Here is a 19,554-nt window from a genome sequence, read left to right as displayed (position 1 = left end):
TAATAACAATTTGTTCAGATCGTCATTTATTTTCATTATTTGTTTTCATTGTTATTATTTTATCATTAATCCTGCACCTTTCTGCCCTGTTAGTCTGTATGAATAGGCAATAAAAAGCCACATATGAATGTGACTGCTCGACCTGGTTTACTATAAACCACGTTAATTTGCATGTAACACATTTTTTATTTGTACTATTTAGGAGGGGGGCGTCCTGGAAATCCTTGGCAAAAAAACAAAAGTATGAATACCATCGCTGGATGCTCTTTCTAATCCAATGCATCATCCTGCCCAGTCAGGGCAATTACTGTCAGATCCAGAAAATGTGTAGTTCTATTCCAGGGAGCCAAATCAGGGTAAAATGTTTTGTAAAATAAAAATATATGAATCCGAATTATTATTATGATTATTAATTATCATAATAATGACAACAACAACAACAACAACAACAACAACAACAACAACAACAACAACAACAACAATAATAATAATAATAATAATAATAATAATAATAAATATAGCTGCAGGCAGCAATACATGGGTCCAGTTTAGTCATGTTGATACTGTCCCATACCTTGATGGTATGGGACAGTAACAGTCAGTACAGTAGATTGAGGCAAAATTAGGATTTTTTTTTTTACCAAAAAAATATTGGGCTGTATTGGATTATTCGAGGTCTGCAAAATATGTGCCGGGGGAAACTTTTACAAATTAACTAATGTATGATAAAACTAAAAATGAGGTAAAAATAACTTATACAACATGGTTAACATGGAGACAACTGGACACAGCAAATGGACCTGACCAAATAAAACAGGAGGGAACATATATAGGGACATGGCCAAACCAAAAAATGATTAACTATTAACAAATATTATAAAACAAGGGACTTGATAACATAAGTGCACACGTATAAATAAATGCAACATAAATACAAAACATTAATCTATAAAAAGAGATTATTATTAAAGGAAATACAAAATGAACCATGTCCCTTCATGAGGTTGAACTGGATCTCGCTAAGCCCTGCAAGCTGTGAAGTTCTTGTCCTTCCCAGCAGGGGTAACAAACTTAAATCCCAGCAATAAAATATTTATGTTATATATATAAAACAAAACCTATGTGTCATTTGTATGTGTTTTAACTTTGTATGTGCATTATGATAGTAGTGTGTAAAAAGATCTGTTTCAACAAACAAAGAAAATATAGGGCAGATTAAAACAAACTTTGGGCGTGGGAGCGTCCATCACAGATACTTATTACAGTTCTCTCAATTCTGTGCAGCGTAGCACGAGTTGCAAGTTTTCAATTTTTACAACCACTCAGAGTCTAACTGTGGATTTATGTAGTGTTGGTTCATGATGTCACAAAGTGACTTTGTTCTCAAGGTAATGTCAATGTTCTTCAATTTTCGGTGAGTTCGTAAAGTTTTATCAATATTTCCTGATGCAGATGTAGATCGCTGTGAATCAAACTTGGACGACAACGCATATGAAACGCTCCGGTTCCGGAGACTTCAACCAAGTCTATAAGTTATGTGATTGCTGTGTGTGGAATACTTGTAGGCCGAAAAATGTCAAGGAGATGAATCCAAAAAACAAAAATGATGAGAAGTGGATGCAGGCGGCAATACACAAGGGCCCTGTTTGTTGTGTTGTTAAGAATTACATTTTGAAGAATTTTCCTTAAGCAGGCATAAAACGAGACATGAAACTACAGTATATGGATTTAGCCTGATTCTCATCTCACTTGTCGTACGGGGCAATATTGTATTTGTCTAGCCATAATAGTCGTCTTTATTTTGTGTAATGTGACATAATCTGTGATTTATGCGACAAAGGGTCAGTTATTTGTAACTTATAGCAGCCCTTACGCTGTTTAGAATTAGTGAAATAGAGTGCATTGGGAATGTCTGCTTCAGACACAATGTAAACTATACAAGAATATGCATCAACCACATATTGAATATCCATGTTTGCATTCAAACATTTAAAAAAATCTCTGTTGTACTGATTCAACCAAATATCAGAAACATGTCTTTTTAAAACACCTTTTTTTCTCTTTGTAATGTTTTTGAAAGCACTTTCAAATGTTTGTTGAGATATTGGCATGTAATTAAATAAATCGTCGACTGTAACAAAATTACTTTTTCGGATTGAGAATCAGTTCATACATTATATTTATTTATTTATTTATTTATTTATTTATTTATTTACAATGTTTTCTGCTTCCTTTTTTGCCATTTTGGAATTACAGTTAACTTCCACGGTTCTTTCTGTGGTACTGGCTGTTTCACAGTGATCATCGTCATTGGCTCTTTCTTCTTCATCAAGAGTAGTAGTGCATGTAGAGTCATGAATGTTTGATCACTTGGTGGTCTTGGGAAAGGAATCTACGCATTGCTCCTTTTTTCTTGTATGTTTTAGAGTGTCTCCTGCTGTGTTGTTGAGGATACAATGTCCCACATGTCTTTGTCTGAATCAGGTGGAATTTCACATATATTATTATATTGATCAATAAAAGCTATAACTTCATTGTCATCATTTGTCTACCTTTGGGGCATTTTCGACCCAGAACAAACAATTGGTGTGAGGTTATCCACGTTGTTGGAATACAATTCTGTACAAATGAATTATTTAACCAATGTGCTGGTGACACTATGACATCTTTAATGAAACAGTGGAATCGATGATCAAACATTCGGGCAACTGTAACAGGATTCCTTTTTAACATTTCCCATCCTTCAGACCAATTTAGGTCATTCCCACTTTTGTTGTCCTGCTTGTTTCAAAATACTTTGTAGAACCCATCGGAAATAACACTGAAACATATGGCAAATCAACACCTTTATTGAAAGCTTTCTCATCAATATTAACTTTTTTCATAGATATAATTTCATTAGTTTTTTCTCTCTCCTATATCTGTTTCATAGGTTTTTCCACAGTATTTTCTTTTAGAATATTGTAACTGACCTCCAGGGCTGGATTTTTGGACAATTGCCTCTTTATTTTATTAGACTTTCGGCTGTTCTTTGGCATCTGGAACAATAAACGCAAGCTTTGTGATTACTTTACATAACAACAATAAATACATGTCTGTGGCACTTTTGCCTACCACGCGCCACCCAAGTGGCGTGTTCAGGGACCTCCGGCACAGAGACACAGAAGACAGGGTAGAAAACACACAAGTTTATTGTGGAGAGGGGCCTTGATAGAACAAGCCCCGGAGCAGATGGACACAGGGCTCCTCGCTCCTGAGTGTGTGTGGGGATGGGGGTTTTAACCTGTTGCTCGTTAGACCAACCAACAGGTATGCAGCCACTCTGATCCTGGGTCCCTAATAACCGAGATCCAGGTCAGGTGTGGCTACCCAAAACTCACCATCCCCACACCACATGTACGTCATTTCACAAACATAATTAATAAATGTTCGTTTTCATTAGTACTTCATTGTCTTCTCTCTGTTAACAACATACAATTGGAACATTCAGTTCAATAGATTACTTGTCTATTTTGTAATGCAGACAACATTTATGGAACATTAATATTAATTTGGCATTTGAATTATTAGTTTTGTCAATACTTAACACCTTCTCAGTTTTCAGTTAAGTCTGCAACGTTTACCTGTAGGAAACTAAATATACATTGAGTTTCTTTAAAACAACCGTCATAACTCATTGTGTTGTGTGTGGAAGTACATGTAGAGTCTCAGTGACGGCAGGCAATGTGTGCGTCAATAATGACATACTTACGGATGTTTATGAAGGGAATCAAACTTATGTCATTTAAGTGGTGACTTCTTTCCTTGGATTCGATTTTCAATAAGTGACTGACTTCTGTGACTAATTACCATATCACGGCTTCTATTTTTCCGACGCCTTCCTAGTACATGAACGCATCTCTCATCCGCACAGTCGGGTGGACAGGGCTCGACTGGGTCACAGGTTTCTGTGAAATCATGTTTTTTCGTGTTTGTTCATTAATCAAAGCAAAGTAATGGGCACCAAAGAGATAAAATATCAATCAAACAGACCCACAGGCATCTACCAGGTAAGAAGGTACATAAACACATACATTCTCATACTAATACTCTGGAGCAGTGGAGAGCATCCTGGTGAAGTGTGTATGTGTGTGTGTGTGTGTGTGTGTGTGTGTGTGTGTGTGTGCGCGCGCGCGCGTGTGTGTACAGCTGCTGATCTGCATTTGTGTAAATGCAGGTGTACGGGATTTCACGGCTCAACCGCTTCTCATGTAGATGTACATGGCTGAGTGTATCTTTAAATGCACACTGTGCCATACAATACTGGTGATTAAAGTGGTAATATCATATGTAAACATTTTTATCTATTTTTGTGCATAACTGTGCAAGAATGGCTTTAGTAATTCATTTTTCAGCAGGAGTTATTACTGTAATCACTTATTTTGCCAACTATTGCCATTGCTCCCAGTAATCAGGGTATCAGTGTATATTTTTGAATGAGAGGACTGAGAGACTGAGACGGAGTTTCTTACTGCAGCCATAAGGACCTGTCAATGCTGAACTCACCAGGGGTCCTAACAAAAAGCACTGAGTCACTCACACTGCCTTACTGTACTGTATGTAGCATACGGTACTGCAAATTTACTGTATCACTGCTGTGGGTTATTGCATACTGTGCTGTATTTCTGTTCTGCTCTGTGTTACTGTATTGCTGTGTTGTACTGTTGTATACTTTATTGTATATCTCCACACTCACTTTATTCATATGCACTTTACTGCACATATCTGTATATACAAATAGCCTATCCCATATACAAAACTCTATTCCCTTCTATTTTGTACCCCCACTTTGTAACACCCACTTTGTATTATCTTTTAAAGTCTTATTTTATTTTAATGGTATTTGATTTCTATTATTCTATTCACTAACTGTATTACATTTTAGGAATCAGTTCGTTTCAGTTAGTTGCTAGGTAGGAATTAGGTCAGGTATCATGTTCGGTTTAGTAACCATTGTGCATAATCTCCGGGTGCATTGCAAAGACATTTCACTGCATATATGTATGAGCGTATGTACATGTATGTGACAAATAAACCTCTTGAATCTTGATCTTGAATCTTGAACACAGACGCCTAGTTTGTAATCTCTAACCACTACAGAGCGACAGAGTCTACACGGCCCACTGGACACCTGTCGAATGGACATTCTGACCCATACCCTAGACATTTATAGTGAATAGTATGATGACGTCACAAAGCGTCTTTCTCTAAATCACATCTCGTTCCATTAGTTTTCAAATGTTGGCGTGTCGGTGAGGCGCGGCCGCCTGGCTTCTTTGGGTCAAATCTGATTGCTTTTTAACTAATTCCTACTCCGTATGTGGATCGATTTGGATGAGACTTAAACCGTGAGATGTTTGCGACGTCCTGGTTCTAACGAGACACAAACTGTGTTCGTAGCGTCTGCCGTTGTTTTCTTCCAGACAGCTTAGCCTGAAAAATTTAGAGGCAAATATCGAACAATAACAATAGGGAATCTAGCCCGCAAGTTAACACAACATTTTTTTTTGTCAGTCATCTGGAAAAGACAAGTTTGCATGTGAAAACAGAAGAATCAAGAGTGAAACTTGGTTAAAGAAATGTAAAAAGAAATGAAAAAATATTGTTTGATAATACATTTGAATGGACCTGCCTATATGCTTTGTGTTATTCCCTGTGTGGATGCGAAAAGGGAGGTAATACCTTGGAAAGAGCTGCTGCATCTGGACCAGGTCCAGTCCTAAACCCCCAGTGGCTACAGTATTTTTTCCACATTTTATTTTGCGTGAAATTACTTGCGTTGTAACAATCCTCTCTTATGTCTGCATTTATTGGCTTCTATTATTAGTTTTTGAACTCGTATTTCCGTGTTCATTGTTTAAAATCTGGTCTGTGATTGACAGGTGGTAAAAACCTGACGGCAATTCGCGCGTCTCCGCCGCAAGTGGGAAACCTCTGATGGAAACCCAGCACTTTTTGCACAGCCTGCAAGGAACAAGGGACACAATTCTACAGGAAATAGTCCTGGCCCTGTGGAAGCGACATTATCATTTTCAGGCTTTAGAAAATGCACTCGAAATGAAAAGTGTGGAAAACAGGTTTATTTTGCCCTTTATTATTATTATTATTATTATAATTAGTAGTAGTAGTAGTAGTAGTATTGTTGTTGTTGTTCTAAGCATTAGCATTAGGTGCGTGTGTGTGCGTGCGAACAATCAAAATAGAGTGAGATGTTGCTATAGAGCTTCATTGTTTATTGTATGTTGCCAATCTCTTAAATATTATGGTTAATCATTAGGTTTATTGTATATTCCCGTGTTCAGCATTTGTTGTTATGACTTTTTTTGGGGGGGGGCTATTGTTTTGATCTGAGCTGCTTTTTTTTTTTCTTTCTGTATTTGTATTTGTATTTGTATTTATCCATTTTCTCCACTTCATTGCCAATTTTTTTTTTTTACCTGGCATCGACTATATCGCGATATCCAGTGAAACCTCGGGCGCTCTGGACCAATCCCGGAGCTCCCTATTCTGACTCACAGCACCAGCTGGGAAGCAAAGCGGCATCAGCTGAGTTTGGATGTGCTATCCAACGTCGTAGCAATCAAAATTACGGCAGCCCCCCCCCCCCCCAAAAAAAAAAAAAAATAAGCACGACGCGACAGCGGAGGTTGGCAAAAGTTCACCAATCCAACGACCCATCGGAACGGTTGTCATCGGACGAAGAGAGGCGGAATAGCGGCTGCGCAGAGTGGGAAGTGCGCTACATCAAACCCCGGCAAACAAAGAGACCCCTTTTTCGGCGACAAAATTTTTCCCCCGTATTCAATAGTTATGAGTCATGTGGCCGTCGAAAATGTCCACGGTCTAGAGCAGCAGGTAAGATCTTCTTTCGACTGCACAGTGGTTCTGAATGTGCTGGACGCGCGCTGTTATCGCTGATTGCCAGTTAGCTTCGGGACGCTAATGCTAGGGCTGACAGTATCGTGCTAGTTGGCATGGGGGTGCGCTCGTTAATGTGACTGCGCCGTGCCGAGCGAGGACGGAGCTAACCCTACAAAGTGGCCCTCGCCGTCCGGTTTTTTTTAAGGGGGGGGGGGTTGAATAAATCGTTAGTTTAACGCCAAGTCAAAACGCACTGTGGGGGTCATGTCATGGCTCCACGTGTGTTTGCTCCTGTATAAATCACGACTGGAACACGTTCGCTGTAACTCACACGCTGGTTTACGCGTTCATTCATCCTTTACAGGCTTCCGCGTTTTAAAATCGATGCCCCCGTTATTGCCTTGTAATTCAATTGATCCTGTACACGGTTTATTCTGTGTATTTACCCCCCGCCCCCCCTACATTTCTTTTTTTAATACTGTTAAGCGTTTCTTCACTGCGCAACAATGCACCGACCATTACCAAGACAAATTCCTAGTATATGGAAATGTACGTGGCCGAATTGAGCACCCTTTTATCATTGACGCCGTGTGCCCTAACTCCCCCGGGCCGCCCCGGTGCTGTTATGAATCGCCCCTCGGCTTCCAATGCTGCTGCGTTTGTTGTGCCGGATAAAATGGAGGTGTATGCGGAGCCCGAGCGACCAGGACGAAACGAACTGAGGCTCCTTTTCGCGTGTGTTTGCCCAGATTTCGGAGATGGCGCACATGCGTGCGCGGTTTATTTCGTCGCCGTCCGCGAGTTTGCAACGTCTCCCAGCACTCGTCGTAAATCGTCCATTTATTCTGCGTCATCGGGAGTGTAAAGCCAGCCAAGCGCTTGCAGGCCGCCGAGCAGCGGCGCGTCTGGGGGTTTGTTTTTAATCACAATCGTATGATTTCGTGGCTTGGATTCCGCGCTCCGGCGTCGAGATCGGTACCTTTCTACAAAACCGTATCTCGGTAAGCCGTGTGGCAAAGACCGACTGTGACAGATTTCAACTTCCATCAGTCATAATCACAACACCAAAAACCTAAACAATTCCCCATGTAATTTAAATAAAGCTGTCAGCAAAAATGCTCCCCCGAAAATCCCATTGAGCCTCCCCTACTTCCAGAAGTTTGGAGAAAATGCAAGTTGACCAAATGTTCGTGACGTGCATTGGCTCAATGCTGTTTTGAATTGTCATAACTCCCAACGGTTATAAATGATCACTTGGTCTGACTGACTGTCCACTCCCACCCAAAGGGGGAAAAAATAACACTTTTTCCAAACATGTTTTTATTAATTAATTATGGGGTTCGAAATGAGGTTTGATCAGTAAAACATTTAACATAACCTTTGCAGACAGAAGTGAAAATCTCAACAGAAAACGTACCCTCATTAGTTCAATTCATTATATTTTCTGAGGACCAAAAAATATATAAAATGTAAAACAAAAAACTTCTGTTTAGAGAGAGAGAGAGAGATCTGTATCATATATTATATATATATATATATATATATATATATATACACATACACACACACACACACACACACACACTGCAGATTACTTGCAATTACATCCTCAGCTCCTAGGGGGCCACGGAGCCCATTCGGGAGCCCCTGATTTATGTCATGGGCACACTACATGACTTTGAAAGTCGTCAGATCGCTGTACTGTTCACACTACACAACGTTCTGTTCTGTGATTGGGAATACTGGAGTCTTGTGCTTGCACATTACTCGACTGATCGGTGACAGGGGGTCACACATTACAAGATCTTTCCCCAGGAGGAATCCCAGACGAGTCTGTCGAGCATCCAAACTGTGTCTCGTCACCAAAACGCATGCTAGAATCGACACGGGAAATGACGCGATACCATGAGCAGGACAGGATAATGTATTTTTTATTCGATTCTTGCTCACTGTAAAAACTGAATCAAAGCAGAATTTAAATAGTAAATTAATTTAAAACCCAGAGGAGTAAAATAGATATCTTGTGTGTTTCTGGCTACTGCTCTGTGCACTCAGTCTCTCCTTCTTGACTGCCCTGTCACAGGCCAGAATCACGTAGTCTGAACTCTTCATAATTTAAAGGGAACCTATTGTGTGTGTGTGTGTGTGTGTGTGTGTGTGTGTGTGTGTGTGTGTGTGTGTGTGTGTGTGTGTGTGTGTGTGTGTGTGTGTGTGTGTGTGTGTTGGAGTTTCATATTCGATGTGACTAAAGAGTCAAAAATTGGGGTAAACTAATGACAGTCATCGTTGCGGGCAAAACGCTCAGGCTTCAGATCATTCTGAATGCTCGGTTTTCAAAGGTTTTTTTCTACTTTGGGCATGAGCTGACGTCAACTTTCTTTATCTGGTCATCTGCTCCATCAGATCCACTGTGTGTTTCTTCAGACAAAACCTATTAAAATTGTGTTTTTTATCGCAAATTTATTTATAATATTATTATTTATTTATTTTTCTCCCCCGAAGTTTACATGAAATGAAAAATCTCAGCGTGCTAGAGTCCTGGTGTGATGTCCCCCAAAAGCTTGGAGCAGGGCAACCAAAGTCATAACTTACTTTGAAAATAGTAAGCCTTGTGGATGAGTGAAGATTCAGAAACTGTATTGCTTATTTCTTGCCTCAAATCTTTTAGAAACTGATGGTTGGTGGACTGATATGGTGAAATAAGTGAAAGTTACAAAGTTAATACAATGAAACCGGGAAGCCCTACTCAAATGCCATTGGCTCACAGAACCCGGAACTTGTGCTCATACCTCATTCACTCACATAACTCATGGCCTCAGGAGGGTGGCTCCACCCACTGAAACAGAGCATTAGGAACACAATGGATTTAGAGGTACGTTAGAATGGCCCTAATGCATAATTTGACTTTTTTTTTTTTTTTCAACAGAAAACTCCAAAAACATATTTGGGGACCTCCGAGACCTATATTATCTTCTGTAGAAAAGGTGCATAATGGGTCCACTTTAAATGTATTGCATCAAGTGCATCATGCATGTCAGATATTTACAGAAGGCCTTCCTGCCTCTGTTTTTGAACACAGATGCTTTTACTGTAAAGTTAAGTAGATTTTTTTGCAATACAAAGGCACATTCCGTGCATGCATTTTTATCACACTACTTTTAATATTTCATCATTGACTTGCAGGATTAGTGGTAAGGTGTTCACGATCAGTGGGCTGCCCACTTATGGCTGGCTCTGCGATATCAAAATATGCTAATTTTCACTGACACATTTTAAACACCAGAGGGCAGAACGAATGAAAGTTGTGCCAACGCAACTTGACAGGCCTGGGCCACACAGGCGTTCACTCAGGGCCCGGTTGTGTAGTAATGTAGAGCAGCCATAGAGGTATACGGTGCAGCAGGAAAATGGACAGCAGGGAGATTGAAATGGATGAAAAGCTCAGATCGCTGACGTAGGCTGTTAAATTAAAATGCCAAACAACTGCGGGAATGCGTTTGCTGCTCCGCTCTCTCCAACAAGTCAGTGGGAAAAAGATCTAACACAGAGCAATGCAATTTAAAGTTCTTTGGAATTATTTTCTTAAGACAAGCGTCTCTTTTAAAGATTTATTTAATAAGATATTTTATTATTTTTTTATTTGTGCTTAACACTGAAAGAAAAACTAAGAGAAGAAACTATGGCAAATGATTATGATTGAATTCATTGTTTTTTGCACAGCTTGATACGAAAGTCGTAATCTATCATTCAAACTTTATTAAATATTATAATAAAAAAAATATTATTTAATATTGTGACTGTATTCAACTGTGCATTGTACCAACCATAAGTGCTGAATTACATATTAAATGGCATTACCCGCCTTTCCTCTGTGAAATCAATCCCTTGCAAATGACCTGCAGGATACTTGTTTCAAGTCAACAATAGAAATGTTGCAAAAAATGTAATGCTATTTTGTCGAATTTCCATCCCGTGGGCTGAAGTGAATAATTGGGCTTTTTATCAAGGAGTCACAATGTCGTTTTTTCAGTTTAGCTGCCTTTTTTGCTTCAGCTCCTGCTTAGGTCATGGTATGATGGAAGATACTTCACTTGAAAATGAAGTACTTACTGAACTACGTCTCCAGGGTCTACAGTTTAAATCAAACCCTACCTCCTTTCCAGAACTGCATTTGTTGTGTGGTGTTACAAGCAGTTCATCGGGGGCCACCGGGAAGCCTTCCTCAACTTTGAGACCTATCGCTATGATGAACCTCCTTTTAAGGACAGTTTCTTTCTCTCCGCAGCTCGCTGTACTAGACTTGAGCGCAGGAGATGGTCAAGGCGGGGGCACTGGCAGTAAGTAGTCCCAAGATTTTGTGTGTTCTTGACGTTGGCCCTTACCTTGCATCTCACGAATTGATGAGCGTCTTTTGAAAAGCGGTTTCGTTTGTGGTGAGAACGAGCCTAAAAAAAATATGAAACAAGTGTTTTCTCCCGGAACAAGACCTTAAGACAAGCTATTACTGTAGGTTGGAGCCTAGACGAGGAAATTAAGGGCGGTGAGAAGTTAATGGGGAGTAAGAAGAAGTCCATGGTAAGCCGTGGTTCAGGATTCAAAAAGTTCAAAAAGTTTAGAAGGTTGTGAAACAATATAATGAAGTCTCTTGGTTTTGCCAAAACCTCCTCCGCTGTTTTTGGTTTTGCCAAAAACGTCCTCTTTTTTTCCACCATCTTCACCACACTCAAATTTCGGCCTACTTGTTGATGGCAGAGACACACATTCCAACTGGAAACTTTTTTTAGAAACCTCATTATTCATTAATAAACTTGTGCTTTCTATTATAAAAAATTGCAAGAAATTCGTATTTTCTGCAAATATTTACGCACCACATGCTTTAAAAAAAAGTTGCAGTAATTTGCATACTTTAATATAGTGTCAGCAGCACTTTAAAGTAACCAAGTTTAATCCACGTGATTATTCTATGGAATACAATGCACAGATGTTGTAAAGGGACACTGTTTCTCGCTCCCAGGGCGTTACATTCCTCCACATCTAAGGAACAAAGAGATTTCCAAAAACGGTGAGTCTGTCTGAGCTGACAAGGCAGTGAGTTTCGGGGCCGAATGTGATCTAGGGCCTGCAGGTTAATATTACCTCCATTTGCGTGCTACTAAAATGGATGATTTCGCAAAATGTGCTACAGTGGTTCCTTTACTTTGAGTTTGGAAGGTGATGTTTGTTCTTCATTTTTTTCTTAATTTTTTTTTTGTTTTTGTTTTTGTTTTTTGTTTAGCAGGAAATGCATTTTCCACCGGTAGACAGGGCGGCTTCGCAATGGCACCTGCATCCAACTGTAAGTTTATTCAGTGACTTAGAGCAGACGATTGGCACTGACTAAATCTGAAGCATCTGCTCAAAAAAGTTCAATTTTAAAGTGGCAGTCCGTAAGATTATTTTGTTTAAAAATAAATAAATGCCATATTTGATACTTTTTTTTGTTGACACCTTTTAGTAAACCGCCATTCAACGCATTTGCATTATGTATGTGCTCCTTTATATTCTGTTTCCATTGTTCCGTGCTGCAATGCAAAGATCGAGGAAGAAGTGAAAATCGGCTGTGGTGAATTTGATAAAACACCATCGTTCGTTGTGATCAGTAAACTGTCGATATAGATGAACATTCGCCAAAATTGTCTCCCACCACCTCAAGTGACCAATAAAACCCCAGAATTCTTAAGGAGTCAAGGTTAATCCGGGAAAGCGTAGCAGTTTCCCGTGGACTTCTGGGTCTTGTTGTGTAATTCACCGACACAGACGATGTTATGGATTGCCACTTTGAGTTGACTTTGATAGTCTGGTTGAAATAACAAGCTGTTACAATGAAAACATTTTGTGGTTGACGAGGGAATCAAAGTGTAGTCTAAGCCGGGATGACCTGGATACAAAGCTCTGAACGCTTAGCACTTTGAAGTAGCCAAATCCAGATGGATCCAAAATGACAAAGTAAGGATGTATTAACCTTTCGCTGAAGTAGCTCTTGTGTCTTCTAAACCAATGGAACGTTTTTTCTGTCACTCTTCTCCGTCATGGTCGCACCTCCACTTCTCCGTCGCAGATGGGATGGGCGGCTGGGACGGCGGACGCAACACCTTCGTCAATGGCTACCATGACAACCGGCTGAATGGTGGGAACTCGTTCAATCGGGGGCCGCCTCGCATGGAGCGAGGAAGAGGCATCGGTGGTGGAGGGGGTTACCGGGGCAACAGGGGCGGAGCCTTCAACCCCATCAACCCCATGCAGCCAATGGGCTTCGGCGGCTACGAGAGCAAAGGTGTGCATTGATTAGGTTTAAAGTTCAATCCCACTTCCAATCCCTGTCCATCTCTGCTCTGGCTTCAAGTGCAAAAATTAATTTCATTCATAGTCCGAAAGATGATCCACCTAGCTGTCTTTTTGGAAGTAATACTTCACCTACCTCCTTACAAGAGAATATATAACGGAATATGGCACGGACGCGAACACGGCTCTCTGTCCGACACGATGGCAAAGAGCCTGAGTATACTATGATTTACTAAGTGTTGTGCATTTTAATCACAATAAAATGCATTTCTTACAAATATAAATTGTATTTTGCTTCTGTTGTAGAGTATCTAATGCAAATGCAACAAAATAAAAATATATCATTCTATTGTCTAGATGTGGGTGGATGGAACACTGTAAAGGACGCGTACAGCAGCTTCGGCAACAACCGTGGGAAGTCTGCTTTCTTCACCGACAGGGGCAACGGCAATAGAGGACGGTATGTTCTCAATTTCAAATTCTAAAATAAGTAATGTTTTTGATTTGGCCACGAACCCTCTAACCCCTTTTCTCTTACAGGGCTCCAGACTAACCTTTTCCACTAGTAGCACTGCTGCTCCCTATCTAAAATTTTAGGAGCACCAGCACAAAACTTAGTAGCACTGAAATCAACATGAAACGCAACACATTAATATTTTTTCCATCTTCAGCTGTATGGCTGATAAATGCTTTGGTAATAGACAATTTTCTGAAATAACTTCTTCTTCCTCTTTCGGCTGCTCCCGTTAGGGGTCGCCACAGCGGATCATCTGTCTCAATACCTACTGTTCTGCGCATGTTCCTTGCGCCATTTTTTTTTTTTTTTAAAGGAAAAAGTCACAAGCACACAGTGCACCGTGGTCTGGGACAGAGCACCGCGTTTCACCGGGAGGAAGCGATTCGGTTAAAAAAATTTGCTTAATTAGGTGCCTTTTTCTTTTCTATTTTTTGGGATACTTTCTAAAATCTCACAACAAAGGATAAAGAGTGGTGGAGCCAAATTAAAGGACCAAATTGTGTAATTATCCCAGGGAAAAGAGCCTACCCCCTGGTCTGGGTCGCTGCTCCCCGGAGGCGGAGGAGGAGACAGCTTCTGCGGGCTGCGATTTGATGATTTAAATTTTCTGATGATGATCTACAAACAAACAATAAATAAAAACAGCCGGTGTGTTTGCAAGTCACCCTGGTGCTCCTACAGCAGTTAAAGTATTTAGTAGCACTGTCTCCAAAATTGGTTGCAAAATGTGACTAAATGGTAACCAAGCTTTCCAAAGTTTAAACTAAAAGCTTGACATACTCCTGTACAAAGCCAATTGATCTATTTTCTTTGCTAACAGGACATGAATCAGCCTCTGTGCACTTGCTTTCAACTTATCTTTACCAAATTACAACTTAATTTTCTCACTGATTGAGGTTTTTGGGATTTGGAAGCACATGCTTAATAGGACAGGTTTCTATGCTCCGCCATCTCTATTTCCACTGACCATTGTTTTGGCAAAGAAACTGACTATTCCTCGCCTGGCGGCTTCCTCCTGCCACTAAATCTGACCGACAACCATCTTCCCCCTTTCTGACAATTGGGGGAAAAACCGCTTAGTCAAATGTGGCTGCAAAGAACAGAAACACAACATGTTGCTTTACAGACAAAGTGGGGAAATTTGGGTAATTGAGTGCAATCGCCACCGTTCTCCTCAGGTATGATCGCGGTGGGATGAGCAGTGGAGGAAACAGCCGCTGGGTGGAGGAGTCCAGGGACGACGACGACTGGTCCAAACTCACCCCTCCCAACGAACGCCTGGAACAGTAAGTGTGTGGGATGATAAATGTCAAAACGTTGACCTCAAAACCAGTCAACCAGTAAAATCATATATTTTCTTTTCTGGAGGAACTGCGCATATTGCCTCCTTTTGGAGCAAATCTGTTATTTCTACGAAGCATTTGCATTGTAAGCTCATTAAAAGTGTCTCATTTGTAAAGCTGTAGAAATCGTAGAATCTCCTCCTCCCTGTCTCTCCTCTCGCACAGTGAGTTGTTCTCCGGAAGCAACACCGGGATCAACTTTGAGAAATACGACGATATCCCCGTCGAAGCCACGGGCCAGAACTGCCCACCCCACATTGAGAGCGTAAGTGACTTTACAGAAAATGTATTTTTTTAGGTATTTTTTGGTTTACATTAAGGTCAATTTTCATCCTACTTTTCCCTTGCAAAACAAAATAGTTTCAATCAACCATAACTTCATCCCTAGCCCAAAATGTAATTTATTCTCAAAGAAAAAGATGTATGGAAAGGTTTTGTGGGAAAGCTCTGATTTGATAAAATGATAAATCACAATGATCTAATCAATTCAGTGAATCCAGATGTTGTTGAATCCATCCGGTCATTTTTTGGAATTAGAGTTGAGTCTTTGATTGAGATGTAGATACTTTGGATGTAATAGTTTAATTAAATTTAGTGATGATAAAAATGTCAACGTTAGTGTTTATCTTCTTCTTACTCACCACTCAAATTTTAGTGAAATGAAAATGTTGACATATCAGGATCAACAACAATTTTGCATTCTCAATGACTAAAGGATTGACCTACGACCCCAAATGTTTAATTTGAAAACCTGGACCTTAAGTATGTAATAACAAACCCCATTCTGAATTTGAGACATTATTAATATCTATATAAAGATATATATCTATATATAGATATATCTATAATATATGTTGACATTGAAGCTGCTTGGAGCTGTCCCTTGTGGCCGCCAGCACGAACGCTTTGTGTAGAATACGCACATTTTAGTATTTTTCTCAGGTTTTTCTACATGTCCGTCAAACTCATCAGCAGTGATGTCTTACGACCACGATGCACTCGTGGATATAAACAAATCAACAACAACAATGCAGTCCCTGTACCACGGGAGGGCAGCCGGAGGAAGCACCGCGTTAGGCGAGGCGGCATTCAGACCAGAATGAAGACGCAACCTTACCGTCCGCCTCTGCCCAGGATCCTTCTTGCCAATGTCTGGTCCCTGGAAAATGAGATTGATGACATTCGGGCAAGGATAAGATTCCAACGGCGCACAAACTGTTGCGTCCTTCACCTGACAGAGACCTGCCTGAACCCGCTGGTGCCGGGTTAAGTCCTTCTCCGTGTTCCGCACAGACAGGTCGGGAGTCGGGGAAATCCAAGAGTGGAGGTGTCTGCCTCATGATCAACAGCAGCTGGTGTAGCCCCAACAACATCAAGACACTCTTCCACTCCTGCTTGCCAAACCTGAAACAGCTGACCATCTCATGCCGTACATTCTACCTCCCCGGGAATTCATAGCCGTTTATATTAGCAAGCAGATACTGACACGGCACTATCGGAACTATATGATGTGTTGTGTGGACTTAAGAACAAAAAACCCGACGCGGCTGTGGTGGTGGCTTGGGACCTTAACAGGGCGAACCTTAAATAATTTCTGCCTAAATTCCATTAACACATCACGTGTACCACCAGGGGAGAAAGAACTTTGGACCACTGCTACACACCATACAAAAACGGATACAAGACAGTCTCGCTTTCAGGGAATTGGACCACACCGCCATCTTGTTGCTTCCTGTTTACAAGCCTCGCATCGTACATGAAACGGTAGTGATGAGGGACGCAAAGCAGCGGTCGGACTAATCAGAGGCCGTGCTTCGGCACGCTATGAGTGACAAACTGGGACATGTTCCAATCAAGTTCCATTGACGTCAGCGAGTTTACGGGTGTTGCTATGCGTTTCATAGCCATGATAGCGGTCAGCATGGTTACCACGGTGAAAGTAAGGATATTTCCTAACCAGAAATCGTGGGTCGATAAATCCATCCGCGGCGCTCTGAATGCTCGCACGGCCGCTTACAAAGACGGTCTTGTATCCAGCTATCTATTGTGCTAGTTAGTTAATGACCAGGTGGTACTTATTGTGCATAATTTCCGGGTGCATTGCAATGCCATTTCACTACATATATGTATGCTTGTATGTATGCGACAAGAAAACATCTTGAATCTTGAACAACCACTACTTTTTGTGTGTGCTCTGCAGTTCCAAGATGTGGCATTGGGCGAGATCGTCATGGGCAACATCTCCCTGAGCCGCTACACCCGACCCACCCCGGTCCAGAAGTACGCCATTCCCATCATAAAGTCCAAGAGAGACCTGATGGCCTGCGCCCAGACAGGTAAGGGGAACGAGCGGTAACAGAGATAAAACAAGAGCTTTATTGCGTTAAAAAACAAAACAAACAAAAAACCCTTCTAACAAACGGGGCTTGACATTAAGCTTTTTTTTTTTTGTTTTACATTAAGCTGAGATGTTTTGCTTGACCGATAGCCAAATGTACTTGTCCGAAAATGGAAAATGTAGGCCTACTTCAAAATAACCAACAGATATTTGAATAATTATTATAATTTATTAACGTACAAAGCACACAATTAACAGGTAGCAATTACGATAAATATGGTGTGAATAATATACACTCACTACTTTACGCCACTTTATTAGGTACACCTGTTCAGTTACTTGTTAACACAAATAGCCCATCAGCCAATCACATGGCAGCAACTCATTGCATTTAGGCATGTAGACATGGTGAGGAGGACTTGCTGAAGTGCAAACTGAGCATCAGAATAGGGAAGAAAGGGGATTTAAGTGATTTTGAATGTGGCTTGGTTGTTGGTGCCAGACGGCCTGGTCTGAGTATTTCAGAAACTGCTCTTCAACTGGGATTTTCACTCACAACCATCTCTAGGGTTTACAGAGAATGGTCTGGAAAAAATAGGAAAATATCCAGTGAGGGACAGTTGTGTGGACAAAAATGCCTTGTTGATGTCAGAGGAGAATGGGCAGACTGGTTCGAGACGATATAAAGGCAACAGTAACTCAAATAACCACTTGTTACAACCAAGGTATGCAGAATACCATCTCGCACAACGCACCGAACCTTGAAGCAGATGGGCTACAGAAGCAGAAGACTACACCAGGTGCCACTCCTGTCAGCTAAGAACAGGAAACAGAGGCTACAATTCGCACAGGCTCACCAAAAATGGACAATAGGAGATTGGAAATATGTTGCCTGGTCTGATGAGTCTCGATTTCAGCTGCGACATTCAGATGGTATGGTCAGAATTTGGCTGAACAAAATGAAAGCATGGACCCACCCTGCCTTGTATCAAGGGTTCATGCTGGTGGTGGTCGTGTAATGGTGTGGGGGATATTTTCTTGGCACACTTTGGGCCCCTTAGTACCAATTGAGCATGGTTTAAACAGCGCAGCATACCTGAGTAATGTTGCTGACCATGTCCATCCCTTTACGACCACAGTGTACCCATCTTCTGATGGCTACTTCCAGCAGGATAATGCACCATGTCACAAAGCTCAAATCATCTCAAACTGGATTCTTGAACATGACAATGAGTTCACTGTACTCCAGTGGCCTCCACAGTCACCAGATCTCAATCCAATCGAGCACCTTTGGGACGTGGTGGAACGGGAGATTCGCATCATGGGTGTGTAGCCGACAAATCTGCAGCAACTGCGTGATGCTATCATGTCAATATGGACCAAAATCTCTGAGAAATGTTTCCAACACCTTGTTGAATCTATGCCACAAAGAATTAACGCAGTTCTGAAGGCAAAAGGGGGTCCGTGCGTGTGTGCACGGGTTGGGCAATCGTCTATATTTTCATATCGTGCAATTGTGGCCACTCAAGATCACTGATAGGCGATCCGATCGGCAGGGGTCACAACAAGCTACTGAAATACTAGCATGGACGACGTTGAATTAAAATAATAATGATAATTTTTAAATTGGAATTAAATTTGGAACAAAGATTTTGAATAATCATCTTGAGCAGGGGTGGGCAAACTACGGCCCATGAGGCATTTACATTAACAACAATCCTATAATATATTTAAATTTGTAGTATGCATTTCACTGTTGTTTTCCTGTAATACTTAATGGTACCACCAGATGGTGCATTGCCAGGCCTTCTCTTATGTCAAGTCACTCTTCTTCACTTTACCTGATCATCGTGTATGCATCACCCATAACAAAATGAGGACGAAAAAGCGCAAAATTGAAAGTGTCGGGTTTTCAACAAAGATTGGATTGCAAAATATTTTTTTACTGAATTACAATCAAAGGCTGTGTGTCTGATTTGCCAAGAAACCGTTGCAACTGATTTGGCGTTCGCTGTGGACATACTGGCACACATGAACGAGCTGAACGGGAAGCTGCAAGGGGAAGATCAGTTGGGACACATGTATTCAAACATGAAAGCCTTCAAGGTAAAATTGACTTTGACATTCGACAGTTG

General features: G+C 40.9%; 1 protein-coding gene across 4 annotated transcripts in view; it reads left to right on the top strand.

Moving 5' to 3' along the window:
* The first annotated feature begins 6,665 nt into the window (after positions 1-6,665).
* LOC307248065 (ATP-dependent RNA helicase DDX3Y-like) overlaps positions 6,666-19,554 on the top strand; it is a 33,281-nt gene continuing 20,392 nt past the window's right edge. For 2 of the 4 annotated variants that reach the window (XM_080024272.1, XM_080024270.1), the window contains exons 1-8: positions 6,666-6,894; positions 11,186-11,237; positions 12,176-12,235; positions 12,998-13,213; positions 13,579-13,681; positions 14,917-15,024; positions 15,247-15,346; positions 17,282-17,417. In XM_080024272.1, coding sequence (XP_079880398.1) covers positions 6,850-6,894; positions 11,186-11,237; positions 12,176-12,235; positions 12,998-13,213; positions 13,579-13,681; positions 14,917-15,024; positions 15,247-15,346; positions 17,282-17,417 — 820 coding nt within the window. In that variant the 5' untranslated portion in view covers positions 6,666-6,849. The remainder of the gene's footprint in view (positions 6,895-11,185; positions 11,238-12,175; positions 12,236-12,997; positions 13,214-13,578; positions 13,682-14,916; positions 15,025-15,246; positions 15,347-17,281; positions 17,418-19,554) is intronic. The other 2 variants (XM_080024271.1, XM_080024273.1) reach the window with 2 other exon arrangements.

The sequence above is a fragment of the Zeus faber genome (genome assembly GCF_960531495.2).
Source record: "Zeus faber genome assembly, chromosome: 2".
Classification (NCBI taxonomy): Eukaryota; Metazoa; Chordata; class Actinopteri; order Zeiformes; family Zeidae; genus Zeus; species Zeus faber.
Note: the sequence above shows the minus strand (reverse complement) of the source record. Positions and strands in the feature narration are given on the sequence as shown.